The following is a 20,416-nucleotide window of genomic DNA, read 5'->3' on the forward strand; positions in this document are numbered from 1 at the left end:
CCCACATTTTCAATGCAATATTTGGGACATTGCCCGTAGTCCCTGTATCACACGGCTCCTACTCAACCTGAGTACACGTAACTGAAATGTAATTTTCATTTATTTGTATCACACTGCTCCTACTCAACCTGAATACATGTAACTGAAATGTAATTTGCAATTATTTATGCAAAAATTTACACCCCGCTCTTCCCTTCCAAAAAAAGATCAACTAAAGCATAAAAATGAGTATAAAACAATAATCCATCATTTTAAAAAATCCCAGACTAAAAGTAGGAAAGAGAAAGAACACAAGAAGCTAAACTATGAAAGAATAAATTAAGCAACAGTAGAAAGGCTTCTGTTCTTCTGTTGGCTCCTCTCTTGTAGAATTTTAGCTGGCAAACTCTTTGAGGCTGTACCTGTCCTTCTGTACTTTGGAAAGTGCAATGCACTTATAGCTCTAAACAGTGTTTTTTTATTATTAAAAACCGGGGTGTTGCTATTTCTATATTGGTCAAAGTGCTGTGGGTGCCAAATAATACCCTCCACAAAGTTAGGCACTATTTTTAGAAGGTTAAGAGGGCATTCAAAAGTGAAGCAGGGAATACACCTTCTGATTCTCTTGTTGTTAAGGCACTGAGCATGGATGTTTCTGAACAGACATCCTGTGCAAACAAAGCGATGGAGAGCTACAGACCTGACTGCGCTCCTCAGCCAGGCACAGAGAGCAGGGGTGCCAACTTGAATAAAATATATATTTTTTGGGGGGGGGCAGGTAAGCCCCACCCTGCATAACTGATCACATGAGGTACATGCACAACATTTGAATAGCAATGCCCGTCAACTATGGGGGCCCCTGTCCCCTCAAATATTTTATTGTGGGGGCCGAAGCCCCCATGGCCCCTAGGAGTTGGCTCCTATGACAGAGAGATATTATGAAGACAGGGCCATAACAAAATGCTGTCCTATAATTCAAGCACTGTTTTTTACTGCCCCCCCCTTTGTCTAAAAGGAGCTTTTCTTATAGGACTCCCATAGACACAGAATAACCTGTTAAGTTTTGGATTCTTTTCTCCTCTTCCTGAGAAAAACTCCTTTTCTCAGCGTGGAAATAAACATTGTTGGATCTGAGTCCTGGACGCCACTGAGCCTTGGAAATTCACAACGCATATGCAATTGTTTAATGTTCAGCTTAATTGTTCGTAGATGTAATGCCAAACTGAACTTAAAAGGTATTTCAAAAGTAGTGACTCACCTGCAGTGAAATCATTATTCAGATCAATGAATGCATGGGAGTGAGGTGTGTACAACTTCTTCTGTGTGTCCAGAGCTATGTGCCATGATAAATTCCTATGAAGGGAAATTGTTAACAGTTAGTTTTAGTAACAAGGTTAACACCTGAAGATCATCAATGTTGGCATTCAACCACTTGCACATAACTTATTTGACTTCAGTTATATAATATGTGTGCAAGAGAGAGCAACTTCTAGGTTTATACATACTCAGGTGATCATTTCATGTAATTGAGAAAGCAGGCTTTACTGACAAAGAGCTTATGCTACAATATATGTACCTGGTAGCCTTCAAAATGCAATGAGCCTCATGCTGTTTTGACACAGTTCATTCAAATGGAAGAACAAAGTAAGAGGACAGAAAAACACAATACCATTTCAAAGGACTAACACTGCCTTACGTTTGATCTGAGTAAACATTACTTGCATTCGTAATACTTCTATTTTCCAGAAGAAGAAAGACCACTCTCCCATTACAGAGTTGTTACCTTGCCTTCTGCTTTTAACAATGAGCTTGCTTGTTGGGATAATTTGCTGTGGATTTTCTGGAATATGATGTTCCTATTTTGTCATCTTAACCTTTTAATTAGCCCCTATTTCCCCAAAGCTAGCTAAACCAATGGGCCAATTTGTCTTGAATTAAGCCAGCCAACAATTTCAAATGGTAGTGCCCAGAACGCTATGTGTTCCCTCTGTTTAGTATTCCACCGATCATCCCCAGTATTGTAACTTGCTAACCAAAAGATCTTTGCATTATCACCATCTCCTCTCTCTCCATATTTTGATTTACACTGAGTGACAATGGTTAGGATTTTTGTTTTTGTTCAGTTTCATACTTATTTGCCTGTATTCTGCATATTCATAGGAACATTTCCAAGCAACAAATAAATGGAATCTCAAATAAGGTTGTTAGTACCATGCAACACACAGCTGGGAACTCAGCCAGACAACTATACCCAAGATTCTGCCTCTGTGAGAATGACTAAGCAAGCAGACAAATAGTGAAAATGTATTCTACACATTTGAAGAACTCGATTTTTAGATCATGCAGAATAGCTATAACTGCATAAGACAAGGCACTCTGGAACAGGAATGAGAAAGAAAGCTTATGTGAAATCTCTCTGAGTCATTTACCGGGTGGGGAGCTTTTTTTACTTCCAAACAGTTGCCTAAACATACTTAATTGGTATTGCTGTTGCTCCTGCTGAACTTCTGACTAGTTCATCCAATGATTAGGTATTCTTTAAGAAGATTTGACTTAAGATACTTTATTCCTTCAAAGTCTTTGCTCTTACTTAAACCGATGCCCCTTTCTTGTCTCAGAATTTAACCTTCAGCCCTTATAAGAAGAAGCCTACTCATTGCAAGAAACTGAAAATTAATGGCTTATAAAAAATAAAAACACACACAAAATCCCAGTCAGGCTGTCCTTTGATGATAAGAGCTCAATTGAATTTGACTTCTTTGCTTGAGGTATTTGGAGGTGAAAATAAATTAAAGAAACTGCTAGTTGCGAGTAGGATCAGGTCAACATTATCTGTTTCCTCATTTAGGGTAGGTCTGGGGAACCTGTGGCCCTCCAGGTGTTCTGGAACTACCATACCCATCAGTCCCAGCCAACATGACTGAGGGCAAGGAATGACAGGAACTGTAGTCCAACATCATCTGGAGGGCCACACAGTCCTAATCCCCATTACAAAGGGACACATACCACACTGGAAACAACTTGGATGATCCACAGCATCAACATGAACACTTCAGGACAGGTGAGTGCCTGTGTGATCTAGCTTCAGGGAGACACATGGTCAAACTTAACCATGAAGCCTGCTTGACCGTGAGCAAGTTACTCTATCTCACCTTAAGCCATCCTTACATAGCAAAGGTACATCCTTCTGAGCTTGTTGAAGGAAGGGCAACATAGAGATGTAGTGTTTTTGCTTTTTTTAAAAAACAACAACAACAACACAGTTTTGGCTTCTCCATGTCAGTCAAGGCTTATAGGGAATCCTTAAAAAGGCAGCGGTAGCCAAGTGGTGCCCTCCAGGTGTTGTTGGTCTTCAACTCCCATGAGTTCCCATGACTGATGGGAGTTGCAGTCCAAAAGCATCTGGAGTGTACCATTTTGGCTACCCTTCTCTAAGGAGACAAGTCAGCAAACTGCAAACAGCAAACCGACTACATGCCTAGTGGGAAGAGGATGAAATATATTATTCCCCCCCTTCTTTATTCCATACTTATTAGTTCTATTGTTCATATTTTGCACCTACTGCTGTCCAAGTACGTTTCCCAAAAATGTCCTCTACATTTGACAGACACGTTTCCATTTCCAAATGGATAAAAACACCATCCTTGATAAGTCTGCATTAATTTCGTCAGAAGTTCCCTATGAACTTATACACTTTCCCCCTTAAAAGACAAAGCATGAAATGCAAAGGAGAGTTGTGCTCTTCACACACTGTGAGGAATTTATTATAATGTGATCCATAATATTCAACCTTTTATTTCTAACAACCACACTACTTTCTACTAAAACTATTCCCCCTCACTGGGGATGGGGGGGGGGAGGAAAAAGCAAGGAGACTTTTTTGTTCAAAAGCTGATAAAATCTTCCAACACAATCATTGCAAGGTTATGGTTGCTGTCATCCACACCCTTGAGGAATGTGCAGGCTTTGTTCCATAAGTCACAGTTTTTAAACAGAAGTCATCTTGTTAAAAATGAAAGAGATTAATGGCCATAAAACTATCTCAGAAGGGCAGAAGAACTTCCCCCATGACACTTAAAATGATTTCAACATCTAAACACTGTTTCTGTTTTCATAGTACAAAATAATTTGCCCTGTCAAAAACAGATGTTATAAACAGATTTCTGAGATGAAAAAATCAAGTCTTAAAAACAGGAAAAGGACAACAATCTATCTAGTTATCCTAATATAGATATATTAAATTACTGGGTGATTTACCTAAATGAGGGAATATTTTACCTTTTTATTGAAGAACAGTACTCTTAGCCTGAATGATACAAATAGGTTTCTTAATTAAAACATTTAAGTGCCTGGGGACACAAGTTAGAAAAACTGATGTACTGTTTCTATGGAAACAGTGGCATAATCTGATTGACTTCTCTAGGTCTAATGCGCTTCTCTTGACACAATAGCTAAAAAGCCCCAGGGAAGTGCAAAACACTTCACAACAAACCATTTCCTTTAGAGCTGATGAGCATCACCATTGATTACATATAAAACTGAAACATCTGCCAAAGGCTTCAGACACCTGGATTTATTCTGCACTCAGTACCCTTCCATATGTCTATCTTCCTACATACATAAAAATGTAAGCCTGTCATCATACTCCACAGTTCGCACAGCCACCGACAGGCTGCCCTGATCCATTAAGCCCAAAGAGCTCGTGGGAGTGGCTGGGTGCAGGGATACCAAAGAAGGATGTCAAAAACACCAGAACAATTAGTTCTAGTGCTTCATTAAAAGAAAGGTCTAGACCATGGGTAGGCAAACTAACTAAGGCCCAGGGGCCTGATCCAGCCCAACTGCCTTCTAAATCCGACTTGCGGACAGTCCGGGAATCAGCGTGTTTTTACATGAGTAGAATATGTCCTTTTATTTAAAATGCATCTCTGGGTTATTTGTGGGGCCTGCCTGGTGTTTTTACATGAGTAGAATGTCTTCTTTTATTTAAATTGCATCTCCTGGTTATTTGCAGGGCATAGGAATTTGTTCATTTCCCCCCACCCCACCCCCAAATATAGTCTGGCCCCCCAGAAGGTCTGAAGGACAGTGGACTGACCCCCTGCTGAAAAAGTTTGCTGAGCCCTGGTCTAGACTTACAGTAAATCAGCCTGCCATGTCTCCCAGCATTTACAGGGCATCGCATCAAGGAGATGGTTTGTCCATGCCCAAGTAAATGTTCCTATGTTCTTTATACACAAAGCAGCAAACACCACTTTGTCCAGGACTTCCCATGACTTCACCTGACCAGATAAGGGCATAGGTGGCAACAGATAGTTCCCCTTTCTGTGCTCAGAGCCCAGCACCCCAAGCTCACAGATATGGATAGCTTCAAAACAAGTCAATTAGCCTATACCAAAGCAAGTGAATATAAACATATATGAGCTCATTGTTACAACAACAACTATTAATTGTGGGATTATATTGACTACTAAGATGGCATTTGCAGAGCTTCCAGAATAGTTTGCCTTTGGTTCAATGCATAGGCAGCCACAACAACTGCAGCATGACAAATGGCAGGCAGGTGAGCAAGGAAGTGGTATGGGTGGCAAGTGGCTCAGCAGAGCTGTTTAATGGAGGAGGAGGAGCTGTGAAGTACCACCCTGCTTTGTTAAAGGCACCTACAGCAAGGTTTAACACACAGGGAAAGGTGCTTCACATAGAAGTTTAGTAAGTTACTCTGTGATATGCTTCCTCTCTCCTTTAAAATGGCATGGGGAATGGAGCGAGCTGTGTGTGGAGGGGTTTGGTCAGGTGGTGGGGAAGGGCAGTTAGCAAAGGCGCAGCAGCCCCTAGTGTTCATATATACCTCTAAAACGATGGAAACATTAAACAATTGATCATGTGGATTAATTTATTTAATAACCTGATTTAGAAAAGAGGAGCACATGTAAAAAATAGGGCACATGGCCCTATTTGATTTTCAAATAGAGCCACAACTTATTACCCAACTGATTTTTAAAATTACTATTAAAAGGATGATTTCTAGCAACATAATAGATAGCAAATATACAGTACTCCTAAAAAGAGGCATCCTCCCTTCTCTCACAAACAGGAAAGGATGCCTCTTCTAAGATGATTTCCTCTAACAACAGGAGGAAGGAACCTGCAACTCAACTCCCAACAGCCCCAGCCATAGCAATTACTGCCTTATCTTGGTAAGCACAAGTGTTGTGCATTTATGCCTTCAACAAGTCAGCTCACACCAAGCTTCTACAATAGGCTTCTTTCCATCCTGCCATACTTTTCTCTATTGTTCCTAGTGACCAACCATCACAGACTTGTTCCATTGCAGTATTGTAAAGAAACACAGCAGTCAGATGTAGAATCTAATTTGTTTAATAAGATTTGAGTAAACTAACAATTCAATTTTAACCAGATAATGTATAGGTTTAGATATTATTCTGAATAACAGACATTTGTGTTCATAATTTGTGAATATTGGTAATTTTGTGTTTATAGTGTTTCATAAAATTGATTTGATAAATAAAAAGAAACACAGCAGCTAGAGCTGAAACATCAGCACACAAAAAGTCATGCACCCTTCCACATTTTCAGCACAAAATTTCCCTCCAAGCTCTTGTTTGCATCAACCATGGTTTAACACCACCATCCACACCGTTATATTATTATTTATGTTAGAGTCCTTTTACAAGGATCTGAAACCATTGTTTAAAGCTCATTTGCAAATCCTGATTAAGTGTGAAACTAACAATGGCAAGCATCATAGTGTAGAAGTAATTCTTAACTACTGCTCAAACAAACCATGTAAGAATAGTCTTGTTGGATCAGACCAAACTCCTGTCTAGTCCAACATTCTCTTCCCTCAGTAGTCAGTCAAATGCCTTTGGGAGTCCACAAGAGAAGGAAAGTAGGGATTTGTATCAGAGAGCACATAATCTGCTCTCAATCACTTACAAGGCCTCCTTTTCGGTCATGATACAGGACAAGCGATAAAGATGCCAAAATGTGATAAAGCACACATAAATGTTGGTATGTAATGCTATGCCAAACCATTACTCAGTGTGAATGAGCAAACATGCAGGCTTTCAGAGAGGAGAATACGACACCGCCTTGCTCCCCATCACTCAATTTGCTGTCACATTGTGCTGTAAAAAGTTGTGGTTTGGCTTTGCTCTCTCCAGACAAACCATAAGATGTAACCAAGATCTGTCCTATGACTTATGGCACATGGTTTGTCTAGAGAGTGCAAGCCGAGGTTCAGACAGCATGCTAAGCCAAACCATGGATCAGCTCAGTGGCAAATGACTTGGAAAGAGCAAAGTGTCCGCAATCTCCCCTCTGGGAGTCAGGATATTTTCTCATATGCACCAAGTGTTATGTGCAAAACAGGCTGGTGTGTCTACAGAGGCAATTATACACTGAATTCTACCTCCCTGTAAGCTCTAGTACCAAATGCATATCTAAAGCTCAGCTCAGTGCAACCCCAAAATTCTGTCACAGCAGGAGGATTTATGACACCAATACTGTAAGACAGAAACTTATGACTCAACAATGCATCTTTTCAAAAAGTAATAAATGAATTCAGCTTACCTGCCAAGTAGTACCTGTGGCTTGTCAGAATCACTTGTAGCTCCAAATACATCAGGAATTAAGTCACCATTGAAACTGCAGGAGCAACAATGATAAGCTGAACTTTCCAGCTGTTCTGTCAATAATAGGACAATTCCTCCTCCTCTAAGTTTAATACTGCTTCCCCAAAAGTATGCAGAAGCTTAGAAAAATATGAAGCTGTCTTATAGCAAATCAGGTCACTGATCCATCAAGCTCTGTATTGTCCACATTCAGACAAAGGCATCTCTTTACCTGGAGATGCAGCCAATTGAATTGGGACATTCTGCATGCAAAGCAGGTGTTCTGCCATTGAGCTACAGCCCTTTCTTAAAATCTGAAGAACAGAGGTTGGCTAAATACCACATTTTAAATGATTAGTACATTTACACTGCAATCCTATATATCCTTTCCTGGGAAAAAGTCCCACTGAACTCAATTGAGTTTATTTCAGAGTGGACACTGCACAGAGAGTCAACTATATTTTCTCTGTTTTATTCTAATTTACAGTTGTAAACTCTTCTCATAATAATGAACATATACTTACTCCATGATTAGTGGCTCATCATGAAATGTTTTATTTAATACAAACTTACGATTTACATCTGAAAAGAAAGAAAAAATACAGTTGTTAACCTCGGTTCTCTCAACTGCTAAGTATTTCAAGCATCCTGATTTAATTCTGTGGGCTGACTATTAATACAGTTCATTTAAATTAACACTTTTTAATGAGCTGATGTGCATGTAGCACTAAACCCGGAATGGGGAACCCCTTGGCCCACAGGACTTAATCCAGCCTTCTGGGTCTCCTCCTGCCCATGGGGAGCTGCTGAGTGGGAAAAGGGTTTTGATGTCATGCAAACTGAGCAACTGCAGTTTCTTTCTCGAGAAGAAGATACGCTGCCAGATCAAATCAGAGAGGAGTATATGAAAGCAGAGACATAGACTTGTGTTCCTTGCAAATATGCAAGAACTGTTCATAGATTTTATAACTGCATCCACACAATTTTCTGGATGCAGCTACATTTTGCGGCTCTGAATAGTTGTTAAGGCAGTACTTGCTGTTCAGTTGTGCATTGACATTATTTGCATTCTTCTGCTGGGATTAAGGAGTCCCTTTTGCTTTTTGTGCAGTGACAAAAGAAAGTGTTAGAGAGGATTTTTCTCCCCCTCTAAAACTTACCAGATTTTTTTTTTTTTTACAATGTCCTTGGAAAGAGAAACAGGAGTGCAGTTGCTAAGAATTAAATATATGCCCTTTGTTTCCATAGATAGCAGTCTGAGTGTGTGCGTGCATGAAGGTATGAGACAGAGACTGTGTGAGGATCTGGCTCCACACATTACTTGAACATATATCCCAACAGTCTAATCGTGTATCAATATCCATTACGTGAACCCTTATGAGGCATTATTATTGCTACATTACAGAGTAAAGGAAGTCATAAAATTGTTGTCTATTGACTGAGTGCCTAGAAAGGACAGATTTGAACTAGGCATATTCACTCTACCCCAAAACAATAGTGGTGTATGTGTGAACATAGGAAGCTGCCTTATATCAAACCAGACAATCTGTCTATTTATCCAGGGTTTCAGACAGTGGATTTTCCCTGTCCTACTTGGAAATGCCTGGGACCAGAACCTGGACCCTTTTAGAAGTGCTCTACTATTGACCCATGGCCCTTACCCATATGTGAAGGTACTGTGCCCATAGGGCCCTTGAACACATGGAAGTCAATGGTGGCATGAGGAAGTACGACACTAACTCTCCAACCCCTCTCCATACATGTGAACAGGGCAATGGCTAGACATCCTTCAGGACTGAATTTGATGATCACTTTCTAAAAATTTTAAAATGGTATTGCCTACCTAAAGTTTGATTATTTCCCCAGAAAATTAAAACTGATAGGTCAGTGTTAGGTTGTTTTTGAGGACGAGTTGTCAGGAGGACATCCATTTGTGAATCACCGTCATAATCACCAGGAACCACACTGGTTATCACCACATTTCTAAAATTAAAAAAGGTAAAGTATTTAGTATTGTTAATTACTTAGTGCATGATTGCAAACAATCATGCTTTCTTTAACAGTGATTTGCACATAATTCTTGCACATAATTCCTCTTCTAATGCAGCACAATATTTGAGCTTATATCATTCTCTATATTCTGCCCACAAAACTCTTGAGGTGTTTCCAACTGCTGAATCTATTTCATGCTTTTAAAATAGGGCTTAATAAATTGCTTCCACATAGAATATAGACTCAAAGGTGAAATCCTGGACAGAGAAGGAGCGAGTGGAAAAGAAGGACTGTCATCATAAAGCTTTTGAAAGATAAATAGAAAGTTTATTATGGCATACATTAGGCAAATGGCAGGGCTAACATCCATTCCAAAGTCTACCAATGGAGCCAGTGTCTCTACCTTGGCTCACATTTGAACAGGGTCTTTCCCGTTCCCTGCACCAACCAAGAATGATCCCCTGAGTAACACTTGGTGGTGCACAGGATTCTTTTCTACATGTCACACACAAGGAGATAAGAGGCATTCCTAGAGTAAGTTCCCCAAAGGCCCTCCCCCACAAAAAATGCTTCAGCTGTCTTTAAAATGAGGAAAAATTAAACATGCCCTTGTCTAGCATAAGAAAGAAGTGGAATATTTTCTCAGTAATTTTTCACAAACTAATGGCAATGCCAGTATTCAAAACTGCAATCCTAAACAAACTTATTGGACATTTCCATAACAAACATGTTCAGGATTGCTCTGCCCAATTCTGAATGTAAAGCGTCATTTCTAGTCTACAAGCCACTAATTATGAAGGTTATCACATATCAGGTTACCACAAGTTTCCTATGTGCAAATCACAAAACCACAAGCCACAACCTTCAGACTTAAGTCCCATGGTAAATAAATTCAGCATTTGGACAGTTCATTTAAGTTCAGCAATCAGACAGTTATAACAAATAGCACACAACAGCCTTCTGGAAAGGCTTATGCCTGTTCTGATGGGATGAGAACAGAATTCAATCTGCTATATATCAGATGTATTTAACATACCTTATAAAGAGATACTTACGTTAATAATAATTTGACTTTGGGCTTAAAATAGGGTTCTTTTTGGTCTGCCAGGAAAATATTTAATTCACCATCTGAAAACCAAAGAAAAACATGACTGTAGTCTAAAATGAAAACATCATATCAGGAACTGTCATGTAATACATGGTTTTTGAACGACCCTCTGGGAAACCTGTTTCACAATAACTCATCTGTTGCGTGTCTAGACCCTGCAACCACCACCTCGTAAAGAATAAGACACTAGGACACAGACATTACGTTAATGTTATTGGGCAAATTTTGACCACAACTTTATTGATTACAGACTGTGAGCGGTATTGGCTTAGGCATTGAATGGACCCGACTATATCTGACTCCTACCCGTTGTGCAGGAAGTCTGGTAAGGGTAAACCACCAGAAAGGGGAGCCCCGTTGATGCAGACCAATTTGAGCTCCCCCAGATGTTCCCGGTGGGGTCATGTCATGGCCCTAGCCCTGCCCCAGGCTTCGGACAAGATTCATCAGCCCAGATTCCTTTAACGGAATAAGCTTCCCTCCTTAAGCTTGGAGGGGCAGATGATGGCCACATCTCCCCTTCCCCATCATAAGGTCAAACAATGCCTAACCACAAAACCTTACAAAGTTGTGACGATTGCTACAAGGTAGGTGAAAACCAAATGGCCCCATGCCAATTTTGCAAAGTGGAAAAAATCCTACCAGGCCCCTCAATGGTGACCAACTGAGGTCCATAGCAAGGCGAACGAAAAAGAAACCTGAAAATAGGGAGGGAGGGCAGGAGTTTGAAGAAGCAAGCCAAGAGGAAGCCCTCTGGCTCGCGCCTCAGCTTAAATGGTCCCAGCCACGCGCCCCCAGCCACCGGATTGGCTGGCTGGACAATGACGTGGCCAGGATCCCCTGGGCAACATGGGACTTCATCCCCAGCCCCCAGAGGAGAGTGGGTTGCCATGTGGTCCACCGCAACTCCTCCCCACAGTGAAGTGGAGTAGACTTAAGGAGCCCTAGAGTAAGTGTCGTATGCTTTACATAACTTTCTAGGGTAAGTGTACACACACACACACACACACACACACACACACAGTTCACAAGACACACTGCCAGCTCTGCTATACTTTCACTCTCCCTATACAAAGTGGGAGAGTGCCCCTAGAACAGACCTAGCACTCCCATGAATGCTGCAGGAAAATATAAGTAATGATGAACAAACTTTCCCAGGGAACCTTGTTCAGCATTACTAAACTTCTCACTGAGTAAGCCCTAGGTTCCCTGGAACAAAGTTTGAAAACCACTGTTGCGCTATAGTGAGATACACACACACACACACACACACACACACCATGTCTAAATGTAATGCCAAATCATACTTTGTCTTTACATGAACACGTCTAATTGGTCCACATGCTCAGGTCAACATGATCCCTACTCCCACTCATTTCATAAATGGTTTCCCTCCCTCCTTTCATGGTTCCCCTAAAAAATAGACTTTTGTTTTGCCTCAAAAAGAAAACTATGAATTGAAAAATATAATGGGTTTCAATTCTTGTTTGCAGGGCAAGCACAAACCATAGTGTTCTGGTTAACGCAAAACTGTAAGCTATGGTTTGCCTAAAAAGAGGTAACTGCTGCATGTGAAGGAAAGTGAGTTTGGCTTCACAACTGAACCACTTCAAAGTCACATCTTTCTTTATCTGGGCATTATGAATCTTATCTTGCATTATGCAGTTTCCCATTTCAATATGTTTCTTGTCAGTTATAAGGGTAACAGAGACATATCTTGACAAATATTGTTCTTTATCACTACAAAGACAATTGCCTGCTATGAATTTATATGAATTTACACAGAACAAGAAAACCTATGAAACTTACAGAATTCTGGGCAGAAAAGTTGTTCTAACCATGCTGCTGGGCTTCAGTATACAACAAAGCCCATCCCAACTACTTCTATGAATTGTCATATAGTCTGGAATCAACTACCAAGTCTGAGGCATGCTGCAGACATGTGAGTTGTATTGAGTCATTAGGGCGTGGCATGCATGAGGACCAATAAACAACAACAGGTTTCTTTCACCAGCTCAGAGCTTTCCACCCTAAAGCTAACACTCCTTTTGTAAACACCAAATTCACTTCATTTCCACAATTGGCAGACATGGGGCTGCTCAAGCCATGCTCTACTTATCTCTAGTCAGAGTAAACCTATTGAAATGAATGCACCTAACTCTACCTATATGTTCTATTTTATACGGTCGTCAAATGTCTGTAAAACAATCAAGTGGTATATAAATTGTTTAAAAAGAAACAAAACTTAGCTATGCCCATTCATTTCAGTTGGTCTGTGATCAGAACTAACAATGTAAACAACCCTTCACCATTCTTTTGGCAGATCCATTGCAAATGATTAATCTACTTGCCACTTGCCTGGGTCCAACACCACCCCACCCCCAGGTCCTTTGCCTCCCCAGGTGAGAGGTGGGCCACTAATGGAGAAAGGAGACATAGCTGAAAGCTGGGCAATATCTCTACCATACAGTGTACTGTATAAAAGTTCATCGTGATTAGTTTCTGCGAAACATCCTTTGGGAATAGTAATTAACCCCCACCCAAAAAAGTTTTGTGTACTACCATTTTGTTCCCATTCACGTTGGGTATAATTCTCTCTCCTGCTTCAGTCCAAGCTGCTCAATCAGGTTAACTTATATGCATTTCTCTTCTGTATTTACTGACTTCACGATTACTTCCAATTGTTCATAATATAACAAGTAAATGACGTGTCATTGCTTTTTTGAATGTTTTAAAAGCAGTTGCTGCTGATAATACCGTGGTCTTACCCTCTTTAGTCAATCGCGCTGTGATTTTGTTTTGTTTTGGCAATCAAGTACTGTAGTGTATAAATTTTATGAAGTAACAGATAAAGAAGATATTTATGTGGTGTGTTGCACGAGGGATGCTGTAAACACAGCTGTGGAGAAGTGGCATACAAACAAACGGATGATGAAGACGATGAGGATAATGTTGATGTCAAGCCCACCCCGACCCAGCCAAGGTCCGCCCTCCCGCCTCGCCTCCCTCCTCACCTCCCCTCAGCACGAAAAGGTCCGTCTGCTTGTCGGAGTTGAAGTCCCCGAAGGCGGCCAGCGTCCCGTAGGCCTGGTTCCCGAAGAGCTGGGACGTGACATTCTGCAGGGCCCAGCCGGGCCTGGCTCCCACCAGGAGGGACGAGAGGAAGAGGAGGAAGGGGGGGAACGGGAGGCCCCTCCGCGGGCGGCGGCAGCAGGGAGCCCTCATCGCGCACGGGCAGCAGCAGCAGCAGCGCCAACAAACTGGGTCCTCCTCCTCCTCCTTGCCACCGCGACCACCAACATCACTTACAGCCCCATCCGCTGAGGCGAGGAATGTCAGGAAGGGCGGGGGGAGAGACAGAAGAACCACCGCGAAGCGAGAGGGCGGAGGGGGCGCGCCTGTCACAATCCCGACCGGCTTCCGGGTTCGCTTTACGACAACGTCGCGCCCGCTCCCTTCTTCACGGCCCGCGCGCCCTTCAGCCCGCATGCGCCGCAGGGACGCGTTTACGGCCAGGCCGGGCAACCGCTCAACCGCCTGCCTCGGGAGTTGGGGAGGGGGAAGGGAGAGTCCGGGTCTGTGAGGCGAGCGCCAGAGTCGAGCTCCGAGGCTTCCTCTGACGGCTCGGCCGCCGCCGCCGGTCCTCCCCTCGCCATGGCGTCCGCTCTGGCCGACGTGAGCTGGAAAGTGCTGGAGCTGAGGGCCCGCTCCAAGCGTTCAGGTCTGACCTCTGCCCCCCTCGCCTGCCCTTTCGCCTCCTCAGGGGGAAGGGGAACCGCGCTTGTTTTGCCTGAGGCTGTGAGGGCGGCGGGTGTCGCTTGACTGGACTGCCGCCCACCCGCCTCACCCACCCCGCTGCCCTGGCTCCCTTCCCTGCCCCCGCTGCTTCTTCCTTCTCCTCGGCCCTTGCCTTTCTCTTTTCCTTCTCCCTCGCCTCAACTAACCCAGCGCTCTGTCTCCAACGGCGGACATCCCAGCCAGATGTCTGCCCGACAGGAACCTCACCAAGCAGGGAGGCAGAGGCAGAGCACCTGCCCTCAGGGCCTGGCATTTGCAGCTATACTACCCCTGAATGTGGAGGTTGCGTGCCTGAGAAGATGCCCGTCGCTGAGACAAACCCTCTTGGCTCAGAGTTGCTACTCTAGGGGTGGGGGAACTTGTGCCCCACGACATGTTGCTGGGCTGCAACATCCATAGTTTTCGGCTAGGCCTGGGTGGTGGTGGTGGTGGTGAGGGTGGGAAGCTGATAGGTGTTTGTCACCCAGCAACATCTGAGGGCCACAGGTTCCTCGCTCCTGGACTACTCTGACCCGCAGCAGATTTTCAGGGTTTTATGCAGGAGTCTTTTCTAGTCTTCTCTGGAGTTGGTAGGGATTGAATCAGGAACACCTGCCTGAAAAATAGGTGCTCCGCCACTGAAAGAAGGATGAAGGCCTTTCTCCTAAAGTAAAAGGGACCTGCTGAATCAGGTGAAGGTCACTGTCTAGCTTAATGCACTGTTTAATCTGCTGCATGCTTACTCAAAAGTAAGTCATGTTAAGATCTCACGAAACTCAGTGGTACATACTTATCTGAGCCAATATGCTCAGCATGGTTGCCATCTTACGCACTTTGTTTTCTGGAAGCATGCTGTAAGGGACACAGTCTTGTCCTAAGAAGCCCACAAGCAGGCCATGAAGGAAACAGCCCTCCCTTTCTCTTCCCACCTGAATGATATCTAGTAGTCGCCTGTCTGAGTTAGCTGTTATGGTCAATGACTGTTGATTAAACTCATTCTCCATAGCTTTGTCTAATCTCACTTTAAGTCTTCTAAGACAGGGGCTATCACATCTTGTGGCAGTTAATATCTGCCTGTTCTGAACTGTAGTATTATAAGAGGAGAAAAACTTTACTTTGCTCACTTCCTCCACAATGTGCATGTTTTTACAAACCTCTGACGGCTTGTAACAACAACAACACAGATGTTTTAGCCTCTTCCTCATAGGAGAGGTGCCCTTAGTTTTCACAGCATGGAGATAGAACATAATCTCCCAGTAATGTTGCACATTTAAGCAATGGCTAAAGACAAAAGGACGTGGGTGGCGCTGTTGTCTAAACCACAGAGCCTAGGGTTTGCCGATTGGGAGGTCGGCGGTTCGAATTCCCACAATGGGCTGAGCTCCCGTTGCTCGGTCCCTGCTCCTGCCAACCTAGCAGTTTGAAAGGACGTCAAAGTGCAAGTAGATAAATAGGTACCGCTCCAGCGGGAAGGTAAATGGCATTTCCGTGTGCTGCTCTGGTTTGCCAGAAGCGGCTTAGTCATGCTGGCCACATGACCCGGAAGCTGTACGCTGGCTCCCTTGGCCAATAAAGTGAGATGAGCGCCCAGAGTTGTCCGCGACTGGACCTAACGGTCAGGGGTCCCTTTACCTTTACCTTTAAAGACAAAAGGTGACAACCTCCCCCTCCCTTGTTTTTTAAGGGCAGGGTCTTGTACAAGAGCTTCAAGCTAAGTAGAAGTACATCAGATGTGGCTTTCCCTCATCATCACATGCAGTGACATGGGGATGAGCTAATGGGGAAAAGCATCACAGTTTTATCTCTTCTGTCACATAGATGCTGAAGACACAGAAACTCTGGCACAGCAGAATTTAGAAGTCCTAGACTCTTCAACTTTTTCTCTTCTTCCCCTGCATAACTGAAGGCAGAGGTTGAAGCATCTCTCTCCACCCACCCCACTTTTCTTTACCTTCAGAGTTGTCCTTTCTTTGTCACCCTCATAATATGGTTTTCCCTGTGTTCTCCCCCCCCCCCAATGATTTGGCCTCTCAACTTTTCCAGCACCCTCAAATCCTCCTCCTTCCTCTTCCTTTCACTACATGCTCCGTTTCCCACTGTTCTCACTTTCCCTGGTCCATCAACAACCTTTCCCTGCCTCAGCTTGTAGCTATTTTTGTCTTGCTTGTTCCATCTGGCAGCTTTGCAAGTCACTTGAAAAGGCGGCAGCAGCTCTGGCTGACACTGAAGATGCAAACTCTGCTGTTGCCTGTTTATATTTCTCCCTGTGGCTCTGTTATAAATATCACTAATAAAAGTCTTAAGAGAAAGTTTAGCAGAGGCATGTGTTGGGTCTCAGTAACTTGCATAATTTCTTGCATGTGTTCAGCTGCATCTTGCCTTATTTCTGTGCAAGTTTCTCAACTTTATGGGAACACATCAAAGTCTTGTATCAAATTTGTAGTTCCTTCCCTTGAGAAGAGAAAACTTAGTTTTCGACCACCAACCACTCATGCCCATTGCTTTGTAGTACTGATGATCCCTACAAATAAATTTGGCCAGTAAATGACTATCATTTGGGCTTGATATTTGAAATTCACTTTATCCAGTGATGAGTGACTTTGCTACTTATTTCATTTAATTAGATAGTTAAATTTCAAATCACTTCCAGGGCCATGCACTTCCAGAACAAAGTCCTGTTGAGCACATTGTAAATAAGTAAGCTACTACACACATCATTGTGTTAGACAAGCTAATAAACTTTAATGTGTTCTTAAATTACTATTACCTTGAACAATTACTATGGTTCCCTTGATTTGCTTGTTCCATTACAACACACTTCAGAACATGACTTTTAAATTATTTACCTGACAAATAATATAGAATAGGCTATAGTGACTCTACAAATGATAGTTTAAAATTCAGTGCTAAAGCAAAAGTAAATAAGGTAGATACCCTTTCTTTCCCCTCACATTTTGTATTTGACCTATGAAGTTTTGTTTGAATCCTAAGGCTGGCTGGCCCAAACTGCAGTTAGAAAATATCACAGAGAGCACACACTTTCTACAATACATACGCTAACCTAACTTTCATATGACAGTATACATGCTTATGGATATATGTTTTCATTGCCAAACCTGACCAGGTGTAAATTGATCTATAACCAATGACTTGCACCCCAGACTTAACCTTACATGACACTGTATGTGAAATTTCCACTGAAAGTACTATATGCCCACCAGCTAATCAGTACAAAATATCCACATTCAGAGTTGGGAAGCTTTTGGCTGCTAAGAAATTATGCTCTGGCATGAATTTAAAACATTTTCCAGGCCTTTTCAAAAGTGTTTCAACATTCCATCTTTTGAGCTGAATGTGTTTCCCAGTCTGCCTTAAAGGAGTGTTGCCAAATCAAGTATAAACTTAAGCTCTAAAAACTGCAAACATGTTTTGATATGGATTTATTTGATTATAAATAGAAGTTTGTGATTATTTAATTGTATTGTGTGCAGGGAAGAAAACTGCTGGGAATTTTAAAACAGATCATTTAAATTATGCTAATGGGTGTCCTGAAAACATCGCTGTGGTCAAAAAGTATTTATATAGGCACAATAATTTATGCACAAGAATACCTGGCAATACATTGATATTGTGTTAAAAAGTTGCAAACCTTTTGACCGTTACTGACTCAGTATATTACAAGTGAAAACTTTTCTTTGGATTGGGGCCCACATTTTTCTATAGTACTTTAAAAAAATGCCATCAAGTATGGCAAAAAGTTATTTTAACCAGCATAATACACAGTACATTTTTAAAAATACATTTTTTTACCAAATAGTTTATCAACCAAAAATAGCTGACCATATTAAAATATATGGTAATAAATAGGAAAAGTGTATTCATAGAATCAAAGAATTGTAGAATTGGAAGGGAACTCAAAGATCATCTAGTTCAACCCCCTGCATGCAGGAATCTCAACTAGATCATATATGACAGAGAGATCATACATCCAACCTCTGCTTAAACACCTCCAAGGAAGGAGAGTCCATCACCTCTCGTGGGAGTCTGCTCCACTATCAAACAGGTCTTACTGTCAGAAAGTTCTTCTAGATCAGTGTTTCTCAACCTATGGGTCCCCAGATGTTGGACTACAACTCCCATCATTCCTAGCCAGCATGACCAGTGGTCAGGGATGATGGGAGTTGTAGTCCAACAACATCTGGGGACCCACAGGTTGAGAAAGATCATACACCTAACCTCTGCTTAAACACCTCCAAGGAAGGAGAGTCCACCACCTCTCGTGGGAGTCTGCTCCACTATCGAACAGCTCTTACCGTCAGAAAGTTCTTCTGTTTAGTCATAGAATCATAGAATTTTAGAGTTGGAAGGGACCCTGAGGATCATCTAGTCCAGTGTTTCCCAACCTTGGGCCTCCAGCTGTTTTTGAACTACAATTCCCATCATCCCTGACCACTGGTCTTGCTAGCTAGAGATGATGGGAGTTGTAGTCCAAAAACAGCTGGAGGCCCAAGGTTGGGAAACACTGATCTAGTTCAACCCCTGCAATGCAAGAATAGGCAGCTGTCCTATATGGGAATCAAAGCTGCAACCTTGGCATTATCAGCATCACACTCTAACCAACTGAGCTATGCAAGTCAGAATCTCCTTTCTTGTAACTTGAAGCCATTGGTTCGGGTCCTAGCCTCCAGAGCAGCAGAAAACAAGCTTGTTCCATCCTCCATGTGACAGCCCTTTAGATATTTGAAGATGGCTGTCATACTTCCTTTCAACATCAGAAGTGTTTTTTATCTTCAAGATACTGTTACTGATACTGTTACTGGAAACAGTGCTGTAAGCAGTGGGTTTTTTTGAGGCCTTAAAGAGTTAGACTGATCAAATAATTTTTGAGGCCTTATAGACTGACAAAATAATTTTATTTATCCATATTTATGCAGCTGTGTATCATTTGGCCCCCTGGCCCTTCAGTCCTGGCAAAACTGGATGAATGAACAAACAGTATAGTTGAGAGTGATCCAGTAGTTGGTGAGGTTCTCAGAGACATGGAGCCTATGGCCAATGGGGGAACAGGATCATAGCTTCTTTACTGCCAGATATGCATATTTCTTGTATTTGAGCCTGAATAGTATGTAGTTGATCTCTGCAATTTTGGGCACTGCTGAATGTGGTTATTTCTAGGATTAAATACGTATTATTGCAGCACAGCACCCTCAGTGTATGATGTAGGCCACAAGAAACATATTAATGCCAAGTTCCATTCCATGTCAATGAGATTGTCATGTACATGCCTTGCTAAAATTCAGCTTGGGTCATATTTTGGCACATAACCACAAGCCTAGCTATTAGAGCTGCTTCTGCTAGCCATTGTGTGCTAAGGTGATCATGGGAGTAGACCCAAGTTTAACTAAATGAAATTTTGAGTATGCCCCTCTTCAATGTAGATAATTAAATTTAATTAAACAATTTAAAAAAATAGAAACCGGCCCTGTTCAGGTGTTCTACAGAAGTGTTAGGCCAACATGTGATAGAAGAGAGTGAGGACAAGTGTGCTAGATCTGCTCTGTATCCCTCCACAAATTGGAATGCTAATTTCTGAAGCAGGGAGCTTTCTCTATTCATGTAGGTTCCTGCACAATGAAGAACACTGATTTTCAGGGTTCTAAATTTCTCAGAAATCAGACACTGGTAGAGTACACTCCCTGTTTAAGAAGTTATCCCTACAACATTTGGAGAGCAAAGGGAGTTGGGGCTAACTTGCTTGTCCTTGCTTCTCCCTGCGTGTTGATTTAACCAAGACACTCTTCTGCAATGTAAGAATATGTAAACTGAGTTGTGTAGAACCCTTTATCAGACATAATAGAAAGGAGGTTGCTACCATAGATACTACAAATCCAAAACAAATGCATTATGTAATAGAGACAGTGCTATC

The 20,416-nt window shown here is 42.2% G+C and overlaps 2 protein-coding genes across 9 annotated transcripts in view; one reads left to right on the forward strand and one right to left on the reverse strand.

Moving 5' to 3' along the window:
* Positions 1-14,202, reverse strand: part of ITFG1 (integrin alpha FG-GAP repeat containing 1) — a gene marked incomplete at its 5' end in the record, with an annotated part of 112,292 nt that extends 98,090 nt beyond the window's left edge. The window contains 6 exons of the mRNA XM_081870245.1: positions 1,238-1,332; positions 7,573-7,647; positions 8,138-8,195; positions 9,457-9,596; positions 10,661-10,733; positions 13,728-14,202. Coding sequence (XP_081726371.1) covers positions 1,238-1,332; positions 7,573-7,647; positions 8,138-8,195; positions 9,457-9,596; positions 10,661-10,733; positions 13,728-14,202 — 916 coding nt within the window. The remainder of the gene's footprint in view (positions 1-1,237; positions 1,333-7,572; positions 7,648-8,137; positions 8,196-9,456; positions 9,597-10,660; positions 10,734-13,727) is intronic.
* Positions 14,203-14,292: 90 nt separating this feature from the next.
* The window catches only part of PHKB (phosphorylase kinase regulatory subunit beta), a gene marked incomplete at its 5' end in the record, with an annotated part of 153,240 nt that continues 147,116 nt past the window's right edge, over positions 14,293-20,416 (forward strand). For 3 of the 8 annotated variants that reach the window (XM_081870166.1, XM_081870165.1, XM_081870170.1), the window contains one exon: positions 14,295-14,434. Coding sequence is in view for 3 of the 8 variants with exons in the window: in XM_081870169.1 (XP_081726295.1) it covers positions 14,368-14,434 (67 nt within the window). Of the gene's footprint in view, positions 14,435-20,416 lie in introns of all 8 variants that reach the window. The other 5 variants (XM_081870167.1, XM_081870171.1, XM_081870169.1 and 2 more) reach the window with 3 other exon arrangements.

The sequence above is a fragment of the Podarcis erhardii genome (assembly GCF_964252035.2).
Source record: "Podarcis erhardii genome assembly, chromosome: 7".
Lineage (NCBI taxonomy): Eukaryota > Metazoa > Chordata > Lepidosauria > Squamata > Lacertidae > Podarcis > Podarcis erhardii.